The sequence below is a fragment of the Girardinichthys multiradiatus genome, chromosome 12 (assembly GCF_021462225.1).
Source record: "Girardinichthys multiradiatus isolate DD_20200921_A chromosome 12, DD_fGirMul_XY1, whole genome shotgun sequence".
Taxonomy (NCBI): Eukaryota; Metazoa; Chordata; class Actinopteri; order Cyprinodontiformes; family Goodeidae; genus Girardinichthys; species Girardinichthys multiradiatus.
This window is the reverse complement of record NC_061805.1, coordinates 34,848,778-34,869,548: the sequence shown is the minus strand read 5'-3', so window position 1 is coordinate 34,869,548 and position 20,771 is coordinate 34,848,778. Positions and strand designations below refer to the sequence as shown.

The window sequence follows — 20,771 nt, the reverse complement described above, 5'->3', positions numbered from 1 at the left end:
TAAACAAATAAAAAACTGCAGTCTCAGAGTGGCATGACAGATTCTCTTTAACAGTCATCTGTTCCAGTTTTTTTTTGTAGCATGTATGTCCCTTGAAACGGCTTTCCTATTACATTGTTTGTGTGTTTCCTGCTACACTTTTAATTTTATCCAGTGGTAACCATGTTTCATGATGTTTTGATCTTTTGCTTTTTTTCCAAATGTTTATGAGTAAAAGTATAGAAAAACACTTATAAGAACTAAGAAAAACATACATTTTTGTGTATTTTATAGAAATAGGCACTGGACGAAGTTTAAGAAATTGCAGTGGCTGAGGCTTAAGAGCCCAGCTCTCACCTAAGTCTGACATACAATATAACCAGTCAGTCATTTTCTACTGCTTATTCCATAGTGGGTCATGGGGAAGCTGGTGCCTATCTCCAGCAGTCTATGGGCAAGAGGCAGGGTACACCCTGGACAGGTCACCAGTCCATCGCAGGGCAACACACAAACAACCACATTCATACACCTAAGGGCAATTTGCATGTCTTTGGACTGTGGGAGGAATCCAGAGTACCCGGTGAGATCCCATGCATGCATGGGGAGAACATGCAAATTCCATGCAGAAAGACCCCTGACCAGGAATTGAACCCAGGACCTTCTTGCTGCAAGGCAACAGTGCTACCAACTGCACCACCATGCAGCCTACAATATAGCTGATAAAGTAAAACAACAGCAGAAAGACAATACAAACACCTATAACAGGAAGTAGACATACGCTTCAGGAAAAGTTCTTTAAGTGATTCATAAATTTTACTTAGTCACTAAGGTCAACATTTTCCAAACAAGCTTTATATCGAGTTACAGTAATTTACCCCTTCAGGTATTTGTACCCTCATTTTGGACAATTACATTGCAATTTTGTCTCTTTCTACTTTCATCTTGTACATGTAAACAAACTACTTTGTACTCTTGTACTTAAACCATTGAGTACCAGTTAATTTTGTTGAATTTTTAGACATTTTGGAGATGTATTCTGATAAAATTGTTCGAATCTCATGTATTATTGTGGTAAATGGTATTTACATAATTTTCAGAAAACTTTTAATCACACTATTTCCATTTATTTCGGTTCTTATTGCTCTCTGGACCTTTTATCAAATAAATGTATATATTTATTTTACAAATAATTTTGACCGCTAATCAAACCAAAATAACTCTAAAGAATCTAGTGCTGGTAGATATTGGATATTGCATGATATTTTTCATTGAAGGCATCTCGTGCAAGTGCTAGCAGGCTGGACCAGAAATATCATTCTTTGGTATGGGACTAGTTTTTCAGGGACAAAGACACACAGTTTACAATTCCCAGTACATCTGAGGTGTTTGAAGTGAAGTCAGAGGAGGCACAACAACTGTAAGAAGCATTTACAAGGAAACAGTACTTTCTGCAGAGGAATGTCAGTTGTTTGATCATGGTGTGCAATTTAACAAGATAAGGCCAAAAAATAATAATCACAGTTTGCTCTATTTGACCCATTTGCTATCTGTCATTGGACATGCTGGATCACTGTAAACAGTCCTATGATTTTTGTTCAAAATCTTTTGGAAATCTCACAGTTAGGGTGAGATATGCACAGAGACTTACACCATATGTTTGTAATGTTAACCTTGCTAATCATTTTTAGTACTGATGATACTGTCTTTGATATGACTTGAATAGTCAGACTAGAGACAATCTAAACTGCCAGCTCAGTTTGTGTTTAGGTCATATTGAAATGACATTTTTCTGGAAAGATGTGTAACACTGACTGCTCTCTCACACACACTGTGTGACATTGCCTCTGGTCCTTGTAGAAATAATTCAAGACAGAAAGGTTGAAGCTCTTATAAGGCAACAATAAATGATTAAATGATTTGAAATGTAACAAAACACTGTAAAACAGGACCCATTTCCCTCGGATACTAGGATGGACACAGCTCTTATTTATTTTGAATGGATCTTGTAGATATTGTGCATTTTTACATTTTAACGTAAAACAAGGAAAACCATTAGTCAGATAAAATTAATAATACGGTCATTCACAGTTGTTCTGTTTTATGTATACGTTTCTCACATAACCTGCTTCATTTTAATGTATTTGTATATTTACAGGGATGTGTGACTTCATGCAGTTTTTGAAAAAGTTTTGTTTTGTTTCACAAAAAAACTGCATTTCTTAGTAAAATTGTCAACTAGTACAAAAACCAAAAAAAAGTATTTTGCTTTTATTTATATTTTTTTTAAGAACAATGTGAATGTGCTAAAATTGGTATCAGTATCCAAAGCCGCTTCTTATTTGGAAAAAAGAACATATTTATTATACAAAGCTGTGATGGTGCATGTTAAATTACTGTATGATATAAACATCATCAATGACAAAGATAAAGTTAAAACAAAAAACGTCAACATGAAAATTTAATATCTTTGTAAAATTGTCAATCGTTATATTTCTTTTTAGTTTGAATCCTTAAAAGCAGCAAAGATTGTCTTTTATTCATGTTTGATATTTCTAGGAAACCTCATTTAAAGAACGGTTCATTCCAGATTCCCCATAGGAAGGATGACTAGAAGTTGAAGGGCCTGCTGGTGGAAGTGGACGGGCCAAGCCCCAGGCTGGAGGGTCTGGATTCCCGAAGTTCCCCTGTGATCCGTTTCTGAGGTCAGCAGCAGGGGCTGGTTCTGGTTCCACAGCAGTGACTTCAGAGGCTGGCAGGATGACTATATTAAGTTTAATATCTGGGTTTAAAGCATGCTTCACATCAAGGTAGACCTGTAAGAAAAGTGATGTTAATTCAGTGTTGTCAACATCTTAAGAAAATAAGATATTTCAAACAGTTGAAGTTTATAAAAGAAGTTTGTAAAAGCATAAAAAAGCTTTCATGTTTTGATACAAACATATTGCATTAAAGTGTTGGTAGTCCATGCAAAATACTCCAGAGCTTCTAAAATATTGGAAACAGTCTAGTAATGTCTATGATGTAAACAGATCAGCAAAACAATTTACTTCTCATCCAATAAGCCTCTTCAGTTTGTGTAGACAGTGGTAGAAAAAGATCCAAGGTTTAAATATTGTCCAGTGGCCAGTTTATGATGCCGTTGTTGGCAGAAGATGTCATCTAAAATTTCTGTTGAAGGGACAGTAACAGTTTTGGTTTTTTTTACCTTAGGAACATGAAGAAGGCTGGGATGAATACGAATGCTTAACCCAAATATTGCAGAGGCAAAGAATAAGAGTGAGGACTATTTATCCAAAAGAAAAATGGGAACAAAAACAAAAATGAGCAATTTTTTTAATTATGTATAAATAATCCCAAAAGATGTAATGTAGAAAATTGTAGCACTTTGTGCTAATTACTTTCTGTACAAGTGAGATAAATGTGGCCTTTACATTGGCCATGTAACACATTTGTATAAAAATTCGACTCACATAGTGGTGGGAGGGGGGGGGGTTCTTTCGATCGATAGGGGACGGGTGGAGGTACACTACAGTGCATTTACTGTCTGTTCACACCATAGATAAGTTTTAGTTAGACTTGTGCTCCTGTTTGTCCTGCTCCAGACCATTACCAAATTCAAATGATTTCCTTTGCTCTGGTTTATTTATTAAGATTAACCTTGACCTATAAATCACTGAGGTAGAAACAAACCCCTCAGTTCAATAGACAGATTAGTAAAAAAACAATTTCTTACCGAAGAAATTTCTTACATGAGGGACAACACAATATTTTAGTTCCAAAGACATATTACCATAAAACCAGGCATATAGAAAATTATGAAATGAAGGATGCTTCTCAGGGATTTCACGTTTCAGATATTGTTTATCTGGTGGAGGTGCTAATTAAAAAGCAAAAATTATACACCTTCAGAAAGCCTGGAAATCTACTGCTTAAAACGTATTTCAAAGATTAGTAAATTGTCTTGCTGCTTAGAATGAACGTGGCCATAGATTAACTCTGGGTGCAATGCACAATATTGTATATTGTGCATTGCACACCGGAAACTACAGTGAGTGTTAGAAGCTGTTTGTTTGAAAACAACACTATAACCTGACAGGGAGGTGATCAATATGTGGTTCTGCTGAAGTTTTCAGGAAGCTCAGGTTGTTTTAATGCCGTCCTTCAGCTCGTCTGCATTATTGTGTCTGGTGTCTGTCTTTTTCCTCTCAATAGATGATACTCAATATATATTCAGCAGATTGTCTAGGGGGTTTTGAAGTTTTAGGGCTGCACAGTGGTGTAGTTGTTAGTACGTTTACCTATTGTCTTGCAATCTTGGGTTCAAATGTCCCCCTGGCGTCTTTCATGTTTGCATGTTCTCCTTGTGCATGTGTGGGTTCTCTCAGGGTACTCCAAAAACATCAATGTTAGGGTAATCAGTCTCTCTAAATTGTTCTTAGTAATGAGTATGTGTGTGTAGATGTTCTTTGTCCTGTTTCTGTGTGTTTTTCTGTAGTGGACTGGCGACCAGTCCACTACAGCTGGATGCTGTTGGTGCCTACATCCAGCTGGATGTAGGCACCAAAATATCCTGGTTAATGGCTGCACTGACTTTGGGCTTGATTAAACACAGTGGACCAACACCAGCAGAGGACATGGCTTCCTAAATTATCATTGACTATGTACAGGGGTTGGACAATGAAACTGAAACATCTGGTTTTAGACCACAGTAATTTATTAGTATGGTGTAGGGCCTCCTTTTGCGGCCAATACAGCATCAATTTGTCTTGGGAATGACATATACAAGTCCTGCTCAGTGGTCAGAGGGATTTTAAGCCATTCTTCTTGCAGGATAGTGGCCAGGTCACTACGTGATACTGGTGGAGGAAAACACCTCCAAAACACCCCAATGTAGCTCAATAATATTTAGATCTGGTGACTGTGCAGGCCATGGGAGATGTTCAACTTCACTTTCATGTTCATCAAACCAATCTATCACCAGTCTTGCTGTGTGTATTGGTGCATTGTCATCCTGATACACGGCACCGCCTTCAGGATACAATGTTTGAACCATTGGATGCACATGGTCCTCAAGAATGGTTCGGTAGTCCTTGGCCCATCTAGCACAAGTATTGTGCCAAGGGAATGCCATGATATGGCAGCCCAAACCATCACTGATCCACCCCCATGCTTCACTCTGTGCATGCAACAGTCTGGGTGGTACGCTTCTTTGGGGCTTCTCCACAACGTAACTCTCCCGGATGTGGGGAAAACAATAAAGGTGGACTCATCAGAGAACAATACATGTTTCACATTGTCCACAGCCCAAGATTTGCGCTCCTTGCACCATTGAAACTGACGTTTGGCATTGGCATGAGTGACCAAAGGTTTGACTATAACAGCCCGGCCGTGTATATTGACCTTGTGGAGCTCCTGACGGATAGTTCTGGTGGAAATAGGAGAGTTGAGGTGCACATGTAATTCTGCCGTGATTTGGGCAGCCGTGGTTTTATGTTTTTTGGATACAATCCGGGTTAGCACCCGAACATCCCTTTCAGACAGCTTCCTCTTGCGTCCACAGTTAATCCTGTTGGATGTGGTTCGTCCTTCTTGGTGGTATGCTGACATTACCCTGGATACCGTGGCTCTTGATACATCACAAAGACTTGCTGTCTTGGTCACAGATGCACCAGCAAGACGTGCACCAATAATGTGTCCTCTTTTGAACTCTGGTATGTCACCCATAATGTTGTGTGCATTTCAATATTTTGAGCAAAACTGTGCCCTTACCCTGTTAATTGAACCTTCACACTCTACTCTTACTGGTGCAATGTGCAATCAATGAAGACTGGCTACCAGGCTGGTCCAATTTAGCCATGAAACCTCCCACACTAAAATGACAGGTGTTTCAGTTTCATTGTCCAACTCCTGTAAACCTCACACTGGACTTCAAGCAATTTGGATTCTGTCTCTCCAGTCTTCCTCCAGACTCTGGTACCTTGACAAAATGCAAATTTTACTTTCAAATGAAAAGAGGACCTTGAACCTCTGACCAACAGTCCAGTCCTTTATTCTCCTTAGCCTGGATAAGAAGCGAAATCAATAAGGGATATACCAGTTGGGATACATAGTGTGTATGAATGCGTGATGTCTCTGGCTTTACATCAGGATTCGCAAAATAATTTTTTCTTCCATTCAACTTTTCATTAACATGCTTTGATTCAGCCGTTTGTGACCAACCGACTTCTGTAACAATGACCTTTCGATGGCTTACCCTCCTCGTGGTGGGCGTCAGTGACTGTCTGCAAAATGACTGACGAGTCTTCCCTGTGATTTTCAGAGTCATAACATAAATTTTCTGCAGTGAAAATATTTTTATTTGTTACATGCAGAAGTCATGTATGACGTGCCAGACAGACACAGCTTTTGTGTGTTCTGAACAAGTCCTTCGGCAGCAACAAAACATTTGATTAGTTTGTTCTGCTTTGTGATGTTTCACCACATAAAGTCACATAAGATTAATTAACATTGCAGCTGTGCAACTGTTTTTATTTTTGGAGCAGCTTACCTTTAACCTGTACTCCACTTTGATGATGCTGCAGTTGAGCATGGAGGGCTCCACATCTTGGGGAATGGTAAAAACCATTTCGACATTTTCTGAGGGTGATGGAGGGATGGGTTTTCCCACCTCTCTGATTATGTCTGTAGTCTGGCATTTTCTCTTCCCCCCTGCAAAGAAGCTGTCCTTCCTGTATATGGAGCACACAGGCTTGACCTCATGAGGTGAATTGTTCTGAATCTTCATCAAAACGTTCAGTTCTTTTCCTGTGGAACAAATAAATTAAGCTAAAGGTTTCAAAATAACCATATGTCGTAGTCATTAACAGGTTAAAAACCTCTAACCTTGGAAGAAACCTGATTGTTCAAGATTCACATCCATGGCGACACTTCCTGAGGTGAAAACGTTCATTGTCTTTTCCAGTGATTTGTGTAGGGGTTCCTAAAAGACAACTCAATAAATAAATATTTTTATCTGTCTCGCAAAATAGGACAACAGACTTGAGGAGTTACTAACTCCTTCTACACAGATGGCTGTAAACAGATGATGATTTAAACCATTAGATTTAATGTTTTCATACAATTTGAGTTGCAGACTATTTTTAACTCATATGATAAAATTTTAATGCAGTAAAAAACCCAAAAATTCAAAATGTTTATCTCTCTCTCCCTTAAACTCCATCCAAAATGTCCTGTTCTACCTCCCTACCAGGACCTGTCTTTGGGTTAAGGTCCTGTCAAAATACCCCTAGAATCCTGATATCTTTGTTACCAACAATGTATTTTACAATGATTTTATCCTTTTTCCAAAATCTAAAAAAAACATTTTAGAAAGTATATATCCAAACATACCATTAACCCAGAGATTGAGTTCAGGTCGGTTTTTGCAACAAAACCTATTGGAATCTGGCTCTTCCTGTCTAGCCTCATTGATCTGCTCAAAACAGCCTCCAGAAGGTATGAAATGCTTCCATATCTACCAGTGAAGGAAGAGGGGATGCCCCTAAAAGAGGAACCAGAGATGGTCAGGTGAGCATGTTACAGAAAAATGACGTGTATCACCTTTTCTCAAAAACCGTGTATTGATCAATTTAATTGACACAGTAAAAATTGACTTTTAGAGCAATCACATGTGGACAGATGTGGAAAAAATGTCCTTAGTGCATCTGTCCAGGACAGATCTAGATGATGTTTACCTGTGTTGGGACCCACAGCCATGGTTTAAAACATCAAGATGCGGTACAGACTTTTCTGGAACTTTCAAAATAAATTGCATTATCCTACGCACAACTTGGGAATTGGGGGTAACAGCGAACTTCCCATGATGCCACAGTCCATATAAAACCCCCACAAGTCACTCTCTTCCACGCCGGTGATGATCGGGACAGGAGAGACACAGCGCGCTAATGTCTCTTTGCTGGCAAACAGACATTTAAGGTACAAGCGTTGCTTGACATTCTCTCTGAGATCTACAGACAGCAAACTGTTGCCGGAGTTCCCTGCAGAGACCCTGTCTCTACGAAGCCGAGTGGAGCGGTTTCCCAGTCTGAAGGAAGAACAGAATGAGACGCCCCCCCCCCACAGCTCCGGAACCCTTTTGTTCACAGAGCTTTCTTCAAACTTCGTCGTTGCCCGGACAACTCCTCCTCAGCACGGTTCACATACGAGGTTAGGGTTTGGGCAGAGAGAAGTGATTTAGGATTAAATGATCTAAACGTTTTTCATTTTATGAAGTTTGGTTTTGTTTGTGTTGAACTCAGCTATCTTGGTGCTAGCAGGCTACCTGCAGCACACGTGCTCAGCTTTGTGTTTGTGTGTTTTTAAAGTTAAGACAAACTTTACTTGAAGGGTGATATTAAACACAGAAGATTGATCATAACACGCCGTCCGCGCTTATGCATTTTAACCCTTTTATTAACGTTTTTTTTAAAGGTGTGTATTTGATTCTGGTGCTAAGCTATAAGTTTCTTTTGTTAGCTTTAACCTCTAACAGCTAAGAACACGTGCTTGCTACTAAAGAATATTTACCCAGAAAGGTTTAGTTTTCAATACAGTAAATAATAGTTCCCTAAACATTATTTTACTAAACTTGATAACTAAGTAAACACCATTAAGCCCCATTTCTCCAGAAAGATTTGGCTCTTTTCCAAAATATTCCCTTAATAATATTTCTTTAAATATTATTTTAATAAATAAAGGCAGTTAATGAGACACCGTTGAGAAATAGTCATCCAGAAGGTTGGTTTTATTCAGCATATCATTATTTAAAACATTATTTTATTAAAATGATATTTTATCTGATCTTGCATTGTGAAGTGTTGTCTAAAGGTTTGATGATTATTGCCTAAGTTGGTTCCAAGACTAAATTAACTTCATTTCCAGATTCTTCAAGATAATCCTTGGTTCTCAAACATAAACATTGCATGGTAATGTTGCATCACTCTTTTTGGTCATGATTTCCAATCATCTTTAATCAACTTGTTTATATTGTACATAGCCCATTAGTCTTACCTATTCTTTAATTCTGCTCGGTAGTTTAGTTGAATTGTTTTAGCATAGTGAAGAATTTGTTGATTGAAATATGTCTGACTTTGAGTTGACTTATTTTTGTTAATAAATTCTTGTATTTTAATAAATTGTGTGAATTCATTCCATGTGTGTGCAGAGTTTATGCTGTTCAATAATGTCAGAGCTTGGTTCACTCTTTTCGATTTTGTCCTGATACCACCGCCTTACTGGGCTGGTATTCACAGGACAACCCTTAACAGACTGAAATATTATTTGATAAAAGATTAAAGTATTAATATTAATTATTAGATAATATATTCAGATTCATAGTCACAACAAATGTTGCTGAACAGCACAAGCAAAACATGCAGCTGCAGCAGACAGCCATGTTTAACATTTGATGTGTTCAACATAACATTAAGATGTAGTTGATGATGATGTAGTTTAACATTAAGTTAAACTACATAATCTACAGTAGCATTATCAGGCAGCCAATAATTTAATCTGTTTTCTGAATAATGTGTAAATAGTAGTAAAAAAAAAATCTTTACTGTTTCATTCAAGGCTTTGTTGTGCTGTTCTGTTAGATGATTCTGTGAAATAAATTTAAGATAACAATAAATAAGTGAGGTGAAAAGCTTTATTAGATTATTTTCTATCGTTTAAAACAGAGATAAAGATTCTCATTTTTTGCAGTAGCACTTCTTTCTATGTAAAACAAACAGATAAAGGAAATTAAATGACGGAATAACAAAGACTCACATTCGGTCCACTTCTAACAACTCTACATGAATTATAAGTGAAAATAATAAAAGTTTTGGTTTTCTTTGGAACAACAAGAGGATTAACTATAAATAATGATTTGCCTGATAAGGAGTAAAAATATATTTGAAGTTTTGTTCAATTATTAATTTATTTTTAACTTGGTATTTTTTTTCTTTTCAGCCTATTGGAATAACAACAGTGAGTGGTCCGTAATAGTTAGGAACAACAGGGTACAAGATAGTTGTTTATATTTTCTAGATTTTATTTCCAGCGGAGCATGAGAAAAAGACCCCAGTCATTACTACAGATTGTTGCTATTTATTTCAACTCACTATTTTTATTAGTGAGTTGTCGAACCAGTGCCCCATTCAGCGGCTGGCACTCTGGGCAAAAGCCTACGTGGCCTATGCCAAGAACCAACTCTGGTCCTGGGCCACACAAAATAAGTGTTGCAAATGGCCCACGGGCCACCCCTTGTGTACTCCTGCGTTTTGATTTTATAAAACATCACATTATGTGGAAAAAAAGCTTTAAACTGATTAATCAAAGTCAAAAATCTTTCATTGCACTACCTGCTGTTTCAGCAGGGGTGTGTAGATTTTTTAGAGGCATTGTATCTGCAGAAGTATGAACATGATTGTTTCTTACTCTTTAGAGAACTGAAAGGAGAATGGGTAGACATGGGTTCCTGGGGTCAAAACATTCGAGTCTAATCAAAAGAGAAACAAACACGTATTAAAAACGTACAAAAAGATAAAAAAGGATTTTAACCTTCCTTTTAAATGGATTCAATATTGACAGTAAGGCTGCTGAGATATGCTGAATTTTTGAAGGGACCATTACAAAACAAAGAAACCATTACACTATATGGCAGCTCATATAAACTATAAGACATGGAAATATGTTTCTCTGTTTGGGCCCCCAAATAAATTAGGGAATTTGTTCATTGAGCTGTTCTGATCTTCACCAGGCTTAGGCTACCTTAATTTACCTTTATCTCCTAGCCAATAGCAACTGTAATTTGTTATTTATTTATTCATATGTATTTATTCAGTTAATAACAAATACACCATCAGCAGTTACCTGAAGCAACAGCTAAAAAAAAAGCCAATAGGAGCAAGAAAGTGTTATGTCATAATATAATGTGCCTCTGAAATAATAATAATAATAAACAATGAGTAGTTGACAATAGATAACAGACAGTATTTCAGTGTAAAACTGCTTGTCAGATACTGCATTTTGATTAGCAGTGCTGTGTGCCAGTCTCAGCTAATACTGCCATGTCTACTGCTCTAACTCGTAGGGCAGACTAAATGTCAAACATTTTATGAAGAAAAGAAAAAGTACATAGTCTCTATTGACCTGAGGTCTTGAGGATGACTGTTCCACAAGTGAGGGCCATAAAAAGAAAATCCTGACTCATCGTAGGTTTATTCCCTTACTTTGGGTGCTATCAAAAGGCCTAGACCTGAGTGACTTGGATGGCTCATACATTAAAAGTCAATCTAGTAAATATTTTAGATTAGTCTATTAATGGTGCTAGTTAATATATTTACTAGATTGGACTAGAGCCATTAATGGCTTTAAAAGTAATTTAAAAGATTATAGATATCAAAATAGAGCCCAGAAATACTTACATGCTTCTCCATTCTGGTTTTTCAGCACTACTTGGGTGATATCTTTAAAGAAAGAAGAAGAACAGTGATAAAAAAAAAAGAGTCTGTGCATATTGAGTTTTCTCATTAGAGACCTTTGATTAAAGCAAACAATTGTTTTTTATTTATTTATTGTTTTGTTTTAGAACATAAAATATTACATTTAAGAATAAGCCATTTTTCTTTTCTATGGTAAAAATGTTCTAATTTTCCCTTTCATATTTTAAGTAATAATATAATACAATTGCCTGCAAAAGTAGAAGTAAAAACTTAACTATACTATTTACATTAACAGACAGGCACCTAATTCTCTGACTGCAGGAGGCGCTGTTTATTTCTTTGCATCTCAAAGTGGTGCCGTGTAATTTTTCATCAGCACCAAATACAGAACGTGTAAAAGAAACACGCGCAAACACGATATTTACATATATCTGCATACATACAGTCAACATATTTCTTCCCCATTTTCTGACATTAAAACACACTAAACTTTTACATCGTTTCGGATTACTGACAATTTGCAAAATAAGATTACCTTCAGGTTTTACTAGTACTTAAAATTTAGAAAAGCTCAGATGATGATTTAATGCCTTTGTAAGCTGCTGGAGAGTTGGTAAACATGGGAATTAATTGTTTGAACAAAGGTCTCTTGGAGTAAATCTTCCTCTCTGACCGAGAAGAGAAACTTTAGTCTGGCTTGTCAGACAAATGTCAAAAATTGCATGGGTTTACCTGTATTTGTATTTTAAATCTTGATAATCGTATATTTTCTTTATGTGTGGCATTTTCATTGCCCGTGACGCCTAAAAAGCTCATCCTTATAAAGTGATGTCACAGAGTGACATATAGAGTGCTATAGAGCAAATAGAGGTGAACTTTTCAGATAATTTTAAGAATGTAAGGTATATCACTGTTGGTCGCTAAAATTACCACAAACAAGAAAAAAAAAACTATTTTAGTTAACTTTATATTACTGTGCGTTTAATATCAGTTGTTTATTTATTTATTTATGAATTTATCTATTTGCCTTTATTGCTGTTTTTTTTATGAATGAATATAAATTCCAGATATTTTAATTCTCAAAAGAAAATAACGCTAATTGTTAATTTCACATTCAATGTCATGTTTCGTATGTTATTAGAAAAGTCGAATAACTACTTTTTTTTTTTTTGTCTAAAAATCTCCAGATTCTGTTAAGAAAATGCAAGGACCAGAACTAAAGCTTACCCTTGGAGTTTTTGTTGGCAACGAAGTAACGTCTGATGCTGAAGTATTTGTCCTGGGCGTGGTAGATCGTGGTGCTCCGGAAGCCCTGTTCGGTCCACATAACGTTCGCTTTACCCTTGAATTTGACGTACAGGGAGTTGATCCGGCATTCCTTCTTCACTTCCACCGTCACCTCCCCTGTAAACGTGTCTCCGTTCGTCAAAGGGTACTTATCATTCATCGATTTAAAAGTAACATTTATTTTCTTTATGGAGGACAGCATGATGTCTGACGAAAAAAAAAAAAAAAAAACTGAAGCAAAAGTGAGGCAAAATGAAAGGAACACCGGCGCCTTGTGTGGGTATCAGAGGGGACTGGGTTATTTATGGTCTATTGGGTCTTTCCGTCACGGTCAGCGATGCTCATGTCACACCTGTTTTTACTTAGTATAAGTGTTTGCAAGAAGAGCGTCATTTCCCCTCCCTCCCAGTAAAATCCAATATTGTTTTTCAGATTTGCACACGAGCACCTAGTTGTATCCTTACTTCCTCCGTTTTTTTTCAAGGCCACACACTTTTAGCTTATTAACAGTCAATAAAAGTAGTCTCTGCAGTAGTAAAATAGCGTTTTTAAAAATTAACGGTTCCAATCACTGTTCGTTGAAATAGGATTTAAACTTCCTACTGATTTAGTTCTCTGCTAACAATGGATGGGGTGGGGGACCTGAAACCTTCATAGCAATAAGGAACCTGGTAATCACTCACAATTCACAAATGTATTTATTTTTATTTAAAAGCTGGAATGGTAGCATTACAGTTCCCTTAAATATGCCTTTGCTTTTTATTACATGTCCTGCTCTATTATCATCCTCATCGTCACATCTGATGATACTAACATTCTGAACTTCACTATGTGTGACCAATCAGAAGAAGAAGAAGCCACTGCTTAAGAAAACCAACCGGGTTTGGGGTAAATATAATGAATTCATATGGCCTATGCCACATAAATTATGTGGAATATGCAGTTGGTATTGGACATTGTTGTTAAATCTAACCTGGAATATGTTACATTTAATTTGGCACTTTTTGTGTACTTTTCCAATCTTACATGTTAAAAGTTTCTAAATAGGCATGTTTTTAAAAATAAGAAGATTGAAGAAATCTTGACAACAAAACCTGGCAATGAACGTATCCTGCATGCAAGAACTAAATGTCTGACAGATGCAACCAGAAGATAGGGGATCAACATCCGTATGGTTGCAATGACAGAGGCAGATGGGTAAGAATCATACATGTAGGCTATAAAAAAAAAACATTTTTATTGTATTGTTTTTAATTATGTTATCCATTCCACTTTTGTGACTCGTTTAATCATATATCAGGACATCCCTCCTCTAAAAGCATCTCAGAATGAACAGGGAATTATTGCTCTGTTTGCATATCTGGAGGAATCATTTTCAAAACATGTACAAGTAAATTAAAGGATCTTGCGATATTTAGTATAATTGCTTCCAAAAATATGTATGGAATAGTCAGTCAGCTTGTACTTGGAGTATTACTATGACCCAAAGAGCAGTTTAGGATACCTTGCATGGCATTGAAAGGCCACTCAAAGAAAAACTGCAGAAGAAGGAGGTGCCTTAGCAAATCTCCCAAAGGTAAGTTTTCTTATTTGCCTCATTATAACATTAAAATGTGCGACAAATAGTTTAAAACATTGTGGTGTTTTTTTATTTTGTTTTCTGTATGTTGTGTTTTTTTAAGCCAGGACATAATCAATTCAGGCTTTTTCACTGTTGACAAAGGGCTGCCTGATGAGGAAGTGGAAGCAACTATTCCTGTTAGGAAACACAGTGTCTTCTCATTCTAGGTTTACAACATAGATATTGGGGAAACAAAGGAAAGTCTCAGTTACAACCAAGAATGCTGCATTGGTATGAGATCAAACAAACAAGAGTTTTATTACCAAAGGTAACACTGGTACACTAAACAGGATTTTACAGTTCTTCCCAATTGCTAAGACACACATCTTGAAAGCTGCTCTACTTTGTTCGAACAGTTCAGTCTGTGCTCAAAACCGAACTATGTTGTCAAATCCGAGTCAATGAAAATCAAACACACAACTGAGCAGTCTTCAAACTCAACATAGAAAAATAGAAAATACAATGCTCAGGACATGAAGCTGTAGAAACAAATGTTTATTGTTCACTGTAGGCTAAATGCATGTTGCAAAACCAAAACCTGTGTATTTAGCACTTGTATACAGTAAGCCAAAAATGAAGTACACAAATATACAAATGAGAAGTGCATTACTCAGCCACAGCATTATATCCCCGTACTGGGTCAGGGTACAGGACTTCATCGACATCACAGGCCACATATTATCTGGCCAGATAACAGGGTGGAAAAAACCTCTGGCATGCTGTATCCAGGCTTGGCATGTCTCCACACCTATGTCACCACTGGCTAGTTCCAAGGCTTGCAGGTGTTGGAAGTATGATTATTGATTAATTAATCTTGATTGATAATTATAATTAAAAATCATAATTTGACAAAATCAATTTCTTAACCAAAATCCTCATTTATGAATCGAGACCAGAGATGTTTCTGGTGTTGTAATTGTGGCTCAACGCCTTTGACAATTACAACCGTTAAATACTCCGTAATAATTAATAACTATTACCAGAGATGTCACTGTTTAATCGACCGTTTCTGCCGAAACGTGTGGAACTTTTAACCTTATCTTGACTGACGAATCACTCTTGCACAAAATAAACACAGAACGCCTTCTATTACCATCTATGTGAATATTTATTAAATCACAGCCCTGATACACTCGCTCTTCCGATTTAATAATCTTCACCTACTCAAACATGCAAAGTTCTACATACAAGGGGCAAAATATCTAACTAAACAAAAATAAAGCAAAACAGCCGTGGGTGCGAATGGGATCAACCAGCAGTTATGGCAAAAATGATAATATAAAAAGGGGTGTGGTGGTGAGGGGCGGTGGGGCGCAGCTCCACTGTAAATCAGTGATAGTCATAAAACCTCCCCCAACTCTTGAGCAGACAAAGAGTTATAAAACTTTTGGCAGCAAGCTAGCAAGCAGTGAAGTTGAAGACAAAGAAAATGGGGAATTTCACCATGAGGTTATTTTAGCAGTCCAGTCTCACAGCGCACCTGCGCTGGCTCTCAGGTGTTCAATACCCCACAAAACACGCACAGAGCTGGGAGCGCAGCGGCTTCCAGACATCAGCACAGCACATCAAAGTTTTAATAACAAGGTTACATGCACATATCGTTCAGAACACATTAGATTCTAACTGCACTAAAATCTCCTCTACCCTGCCCGGCTATTCCTAATAAAGAAATAAAAACATTAAAATAAAGGATAGGTTTTACTTGGTGAAGCTTCCTTCTAGGGCAGTGAGTGAGAGGGAAAAAGGGGAGGTGAAGCGTTGCTGCGCGTCCGCAGTTAAACTCCAAGAAAGCGGTCAGTCTTCGTCCTTTGGCCTCCTTGGCGAAAAGGGAAAAAAACGTGTTCTGACCATCAAAGTCAACTTAGGATGAAACACGGTGGCGGTTTGTCTCCTCGAAACTTTTAGTTATATGTTAAACTCACGTCTTCGATCGGCAAAGTGAAATTTCTGGCCTTCTTAGTCCAGAAACCTGAGTTATGAATTGTTCGTTGGCCAACGAGAGAGAATAAATGAGATCCACTCGGGACTCTTCTCCAGGTGATGCTTCAGATGTTGGTAACCGAACCCGGTCTCCAGCTGAAAAGCGGGGGTTCAAAATGGAGGCCATGTTATATAGCGTCTTGTGACGTCAGACTTGGGACGCCTCGTCATATCAGTCGTAGTGTTCGACGGGATATGTCGGAGCAGACTGTCCTGGATACAAAATGGCCGATGCCGTTGGAAAGGCATAGTGACGTCTGACAACATGCACATGGTCCAATATTCAGCAAACAAGTGGTCCACCATTCCCCCCTAGGTTCAAAGGGTGAAATGAATCGCAGTCTTTGAAGCTACTGGGACCATTCTGTCCTTTGCTGACCAATCAGTGATCCGTGGTGAAGCAGAACAAACAAAACTGTCTCTGTGTTCCTCAAAACCTATGACTGGGCAGAGTAGAGGTTAGCCGGGGCAGGACTAAACTCTGACTAACTCATACCTTTCTACGTTGTTCAATGAGAAAATACAGGACAATATATTCATATCATCATTACATTCCTTGGTCATCAGCTTTGGTAACCTTGAGACAAAATGAAACAGCAATAAAAGATACCGTACATATATATGTATATATATAAAAAGAAAACAAAATCATGGTTCATAGCTTATTCGTCCAACTTCTATTAGGCACTGGAACCTGGCTGTGTCATTGGCAAAGGCGGTGCTATGAACCGTGGGGGAATGAATGTGAGGGAATCAATCCTGGCCTGTAAATGCTTAACCTGCCGGTTTGCGGTGTATAATCTAAAAAAAAACAAAAAAATGAATGTTTAAAACAGGTTTAGGCTTAAACCATTAGCTCTTCCGAATGATGATGGGATTTAATATGACTCCTGTCTCTAAACTATCTAGATGTGAAAAGAGGGAGGAAAAAAATAAATGAATTGCAGTACCTAGGCTATAACCCAGGTGTGTTTGTGGAGGTTGCAAGGTGTCTGCTGTGGTGGACTTAGGATTTTCTCTACTAAGTTCAGCAGAACTGGGCCAGTGGGTATCTGTGCTTCGGTGGGACTGTCTACAGATGAACCAACCTCCTTTAATAAGATTTTGCATTAAATCTCTGGCTATGTGGGTGTCCATTACATCATTCTTAATCACTTTTGTGAGATCTGCTGTGCATGCAGAGTGTTATGAAAAAATATTGTGCCAACTTACAGTTTAATACTGTGTCCTAGCAGGTAGTTATATGTTTAACTGTTTCTGTTGAAAAACGTTGTTAGTGATTAGTGCATGTTAGTGTGAGTTCATGAAACATGCACCTGTTTAACCTAGTCCTACACACTGGTCTCTCCTTTCCTAGCTGGGATGACGGTGTCAATCTTTTCTGACAAGCATCCAACCCACTTAATGAAGCTGCATGTCACAGTTAGGAGGAATTTGTTTCCTCCTGTTAATTTTGGAGCTGGTTCGACCCAGTTGGTCTGAAGGTGGAACCAAGGTAATGTAACCCCCCTTCGCTGAAGCGGAGGTTGACTGATTGGCTGGGATGGCTGAAACTGGCAGCAGGTTAAACATCCTTTGATGTAGACCTGAGTGTCGTGAGATGTTGGAGGCCAGTACGCCATCTGTTGGAGGGTGTAGAGTGTGGCTTTGTAGCTCCTATGGCACCCTACAGGAGAGTAATGGGCGTCGGATAACGTGACCCCCCTTTGGTCTGTTGTAAACATGCTGAAATCATGGGAGAGCTGTTTGATGCCAATCTGCACACTGGAGGTGCACACTCTGGCTGTCTTGAGGAGAGGGCGGAGCCCATTTGCTAAAAGGAATGTGTGGCTGTGTTGTGCCTCAGTTACAAAGGGGTCTTTTTGGCACACACGGTCATACAGCTCTCTAATGGTTGATGGATTTCCCAGCCAGAATGCTACTAGCTGGTATGAACATGGTTTCCAGGTGTACAACTTTCACCACTTTGGGGTTGTAAGTGTCCACACCTGGGTTCTTTAAAGAGCCAAGCAATGCATGACTGCATCTGGCAGGAGTTTCCTGGATGGCTGGGTGCAGCTGCGTCTCAGAGGTGCACATGACCGGCTCGGATGAGGGCCTGAGAGGTTCTTCGGGCTCCTCTAAGCTGGTGATCTGGTTGGCCACAAAGAGTGGTTTGCTGCTTAAACCCAGTGGGTTTTGCACTTCCGCCCGGACCCAGAGTTGGTCCTGGTGGCAGTCAATGAGTGGGGCCAGCCGGTCCAGCAGGTCCTGGCCACCAAGAAAAAGCTCTTTATTTAATGTGCACATATAGATGGGGTGCACCAGAGTCATGTCTCTGAGTGTGATGTCCAGCTCCACCCAACTAGTGATGCATGATCGGTTTTGGGTGCAGCTGGTGATGCTTACATCACAAGCGTCGGCCTGAAATAGTTCATTGAAGGAGAGCATGGCTCTACTCACCTCCTCAAACATGATTGAGCACATCAGGTTGATCTCTGATCCTATTTTAGAATAGAAACTCACTTGGAAACGTCCTCCTATCATGATCAGACAGTATAGACGACGTGCATGTCCATTTTGGTTCACTTTACCTGAGAACCTTGGAAAGATGGTTTGTGGTGTTTCTCCTGGGGAGGTCCCAAGGGGTACTTGGAGTTTCCCAGGTTTGTCTCCCCATCTGATCAGGTAGACTCTGATGGCTGTGGAGACTGGGTCCACGCCTAGTCATGCTGACGGGAAGTTTGGGTCTAGTTTAACTGGACGGTCTGCTTCCTGTTTCAAGGGTTGTGGGGGTGTGGTGGCCTGACGCATCGCTTCTGTCACCATCTTACGTAAGGCCTCCTCCATCTCTTTCCCCATACTCCCTTCTGCGTGTCGGTTCCACCCTTTTCCATCAGGTTTATCTTTAGGCTTCATGTGATGGTCAGGTGGTCTGTTCGACCGGAAGTGGTCCGGCAACTTTGACTGTGGTTGGTATTCAGTACCACCCCCCCCAGTCCAGCTGACCAAACCTACGTTGTTCCCTGAACCTGTTCTTCACATGGGTTCTGGTTGAAGGCATTTCCTGATCTTCCAATGCAGGACTGTTCCTTTCTGCATGTATCCGTAAAACCCTAGCCTCGCCCTCTGGTCCCTTGGTCAGGCGAGCACGTGTTTCCCACGCCATCTGAGCATATTTGCGGATCTCTTGCATGCTCATGGCGTTGGTTCTGCAATACATAGTAACATCGTATCGCACACTTTCATGAAGATTGTGGAAGAACAGGGATTTAAAAGCATGTTCCTCCTCAATGCCAGGCGCATTGCATCCTTGGAAGTAAACAGCTCTCAAGCGCCGGTAATACTCCCTGGGTGCTTCGCTTTTCTTTTGCTGGATAGTGAAAGCACCAAGTGTGGCGGAGGCCGAGTCCGTGTACACAGAATATTCTTCCCTTAAAGCTTCACAAAGGGTTGAATAACGGTCTCGGACTGCGGGTGTCAGGCTCTCCATGAAAACATGGACGCTCCTGGATGTTGTCTTCCAGATGAGCTTCAGTTTTTCCCGTGCTGATGGGCAATACAAATCTAGAAGACAGCGTTCAACTTCCCTAAGATAATCATCAATGTTTGATTCTGCATTATTAGGGTCGAAACACTCTATGTCTTTGGCAAGGGACTCAAGCTGGCGGGTGCGCAATCCACTCTCAGGGATTGGTGCCGGCCCATCTGAGTCATCATCGGAGAGTTCACTCCGGCTGCACTCAGGGTGTATCAGTGCATCACGCCTCATCCTCGGAGGAGGCAGTGGAGGCTGCTCCTGGTACAACGGTGAGCCCTGTGCTTCCCGGGCTCGGGTCCTGGGCAGTGGTTGAGGGCGGTAGGAACCACCTGAATCCCAGGGGCGGCTTTCCTGTTGCCTTGGCGGAGGTGAGGGATCGTAGAGGACCGTACTGCGAGTCAAGTTTGAAGCCTGCTCGCATCTGAGCCGTGAACTATTTACACCTGCTGGGTCCCCAGCCAGGTACCGTTCATGGCTGCTGATTGCAGTGGGGTTGGGCACCGCACCACTGAACCTATACTGACTACTTACACCTGTTCTTGCCTCGGTGGATGTATGGGGAACCCCATGAGCCTGGAAAGGTAATCTCTGGAGAGCAGCTTCTACATCCTCCAGATCTGACCTGCAGGTTCTCTCAGGGTTACGCAGGTGTGGCTCAGCTCCAAAGGTTAAATTTTCTTATGGATTCAAGTGATAAATTGGGCCATTCCAACAGCTTAATTTTTCTTCCTCTGAGACCAATTAAGCTTTTCTTGGCTCTGTGTTTGTTAACATTAACCTGTTGAAAAATTCTCGTTTCATCTTCTGATTCTTATCAAGAACGTCTCAGTACATTTTCTCTATTCATCCGTCCTTGAATGAAGTCTGGCAGTATCATCTTCTGAAGAACAGCTCCACACTATGATGTTCTTGTGTTGAA

General features: G+C 39.5%; 1 protein-coding gene across 2 annotated transcripts; it reads right to left on the bottom strand.

Moving 5' to 3' along the window:
* Positions 1 to 1,942: 1,942 nt before the first annotated feature.
* On the bottom strand, positions 1,943 to 13,050 carry LOC124877434 (arrestin domain-containing protein 3-like). 2 transcript variants are annotated; one of them, XM_047380592.1, is made up of 8 exons: positions 12,672 to 13,050; positions 11,427 to 11,468; positions 10,438 to 10,498; positions 7,369 to 7,519; positions 6,862 to 6,958; positions 6,527 to 6,783; positions 6,233 to 6,285; positions 2,672 to 2,792 (listed from the first exon to the last, which is right to left on the bottom strand). In XM_047380592.1, the coding sequence occupies exons 1-7, from the start codon at positions 12,931 to 12,933 to the stop codon at positions 6,250 to 6,252; spliced, it is 906 nt and encodes a 301-aa protein (XP_047236548.1). In that variant the 5' UTR covers positions 12,934 to 13,050; the 3' UTR covers positions 2,672 to 2,792; positions 6,233 to 6,249. The 2 variants fall into 2 exon arrangements, with proteins under 2 accessions (XP_047236547.1, XP_047236548.1); XM_047380591.1 differs by lacking the exon at positions 6,233 to 6,285 and having other exon boundaries at positions 1,943 to 2,792.
* Between the last annotated feature and the right edge of the window lie 7,721 nt (positions 13,051 to 20,771).

Excerpts from the sequence above, each read along its gene's own strand:
- LOC124877434 (XM_047380591.1), bottom strand. The coding sequence starts at position 12,933 with ATGCTGTCCTCCATAAAGAAAATAAATGTTACTTTTAAATCGATGAAT. Across the intron at positions 7,520-10,437 it reads TCCTTTCAGTTCTCTAAAGA|GGGCATCCCCTCTTCCTTCA; the intron begins GTAAGAAACAAT and ends TTCCTCTTTTAG. Across the intron at positions 6,784-6,861 it reads ACAATCAGGTTTCTTCCAAG|GAAAAGAACTGAACGTTTTG; the intron begins GTTAGAGGTTTT and ends TTTGTTCCACAG.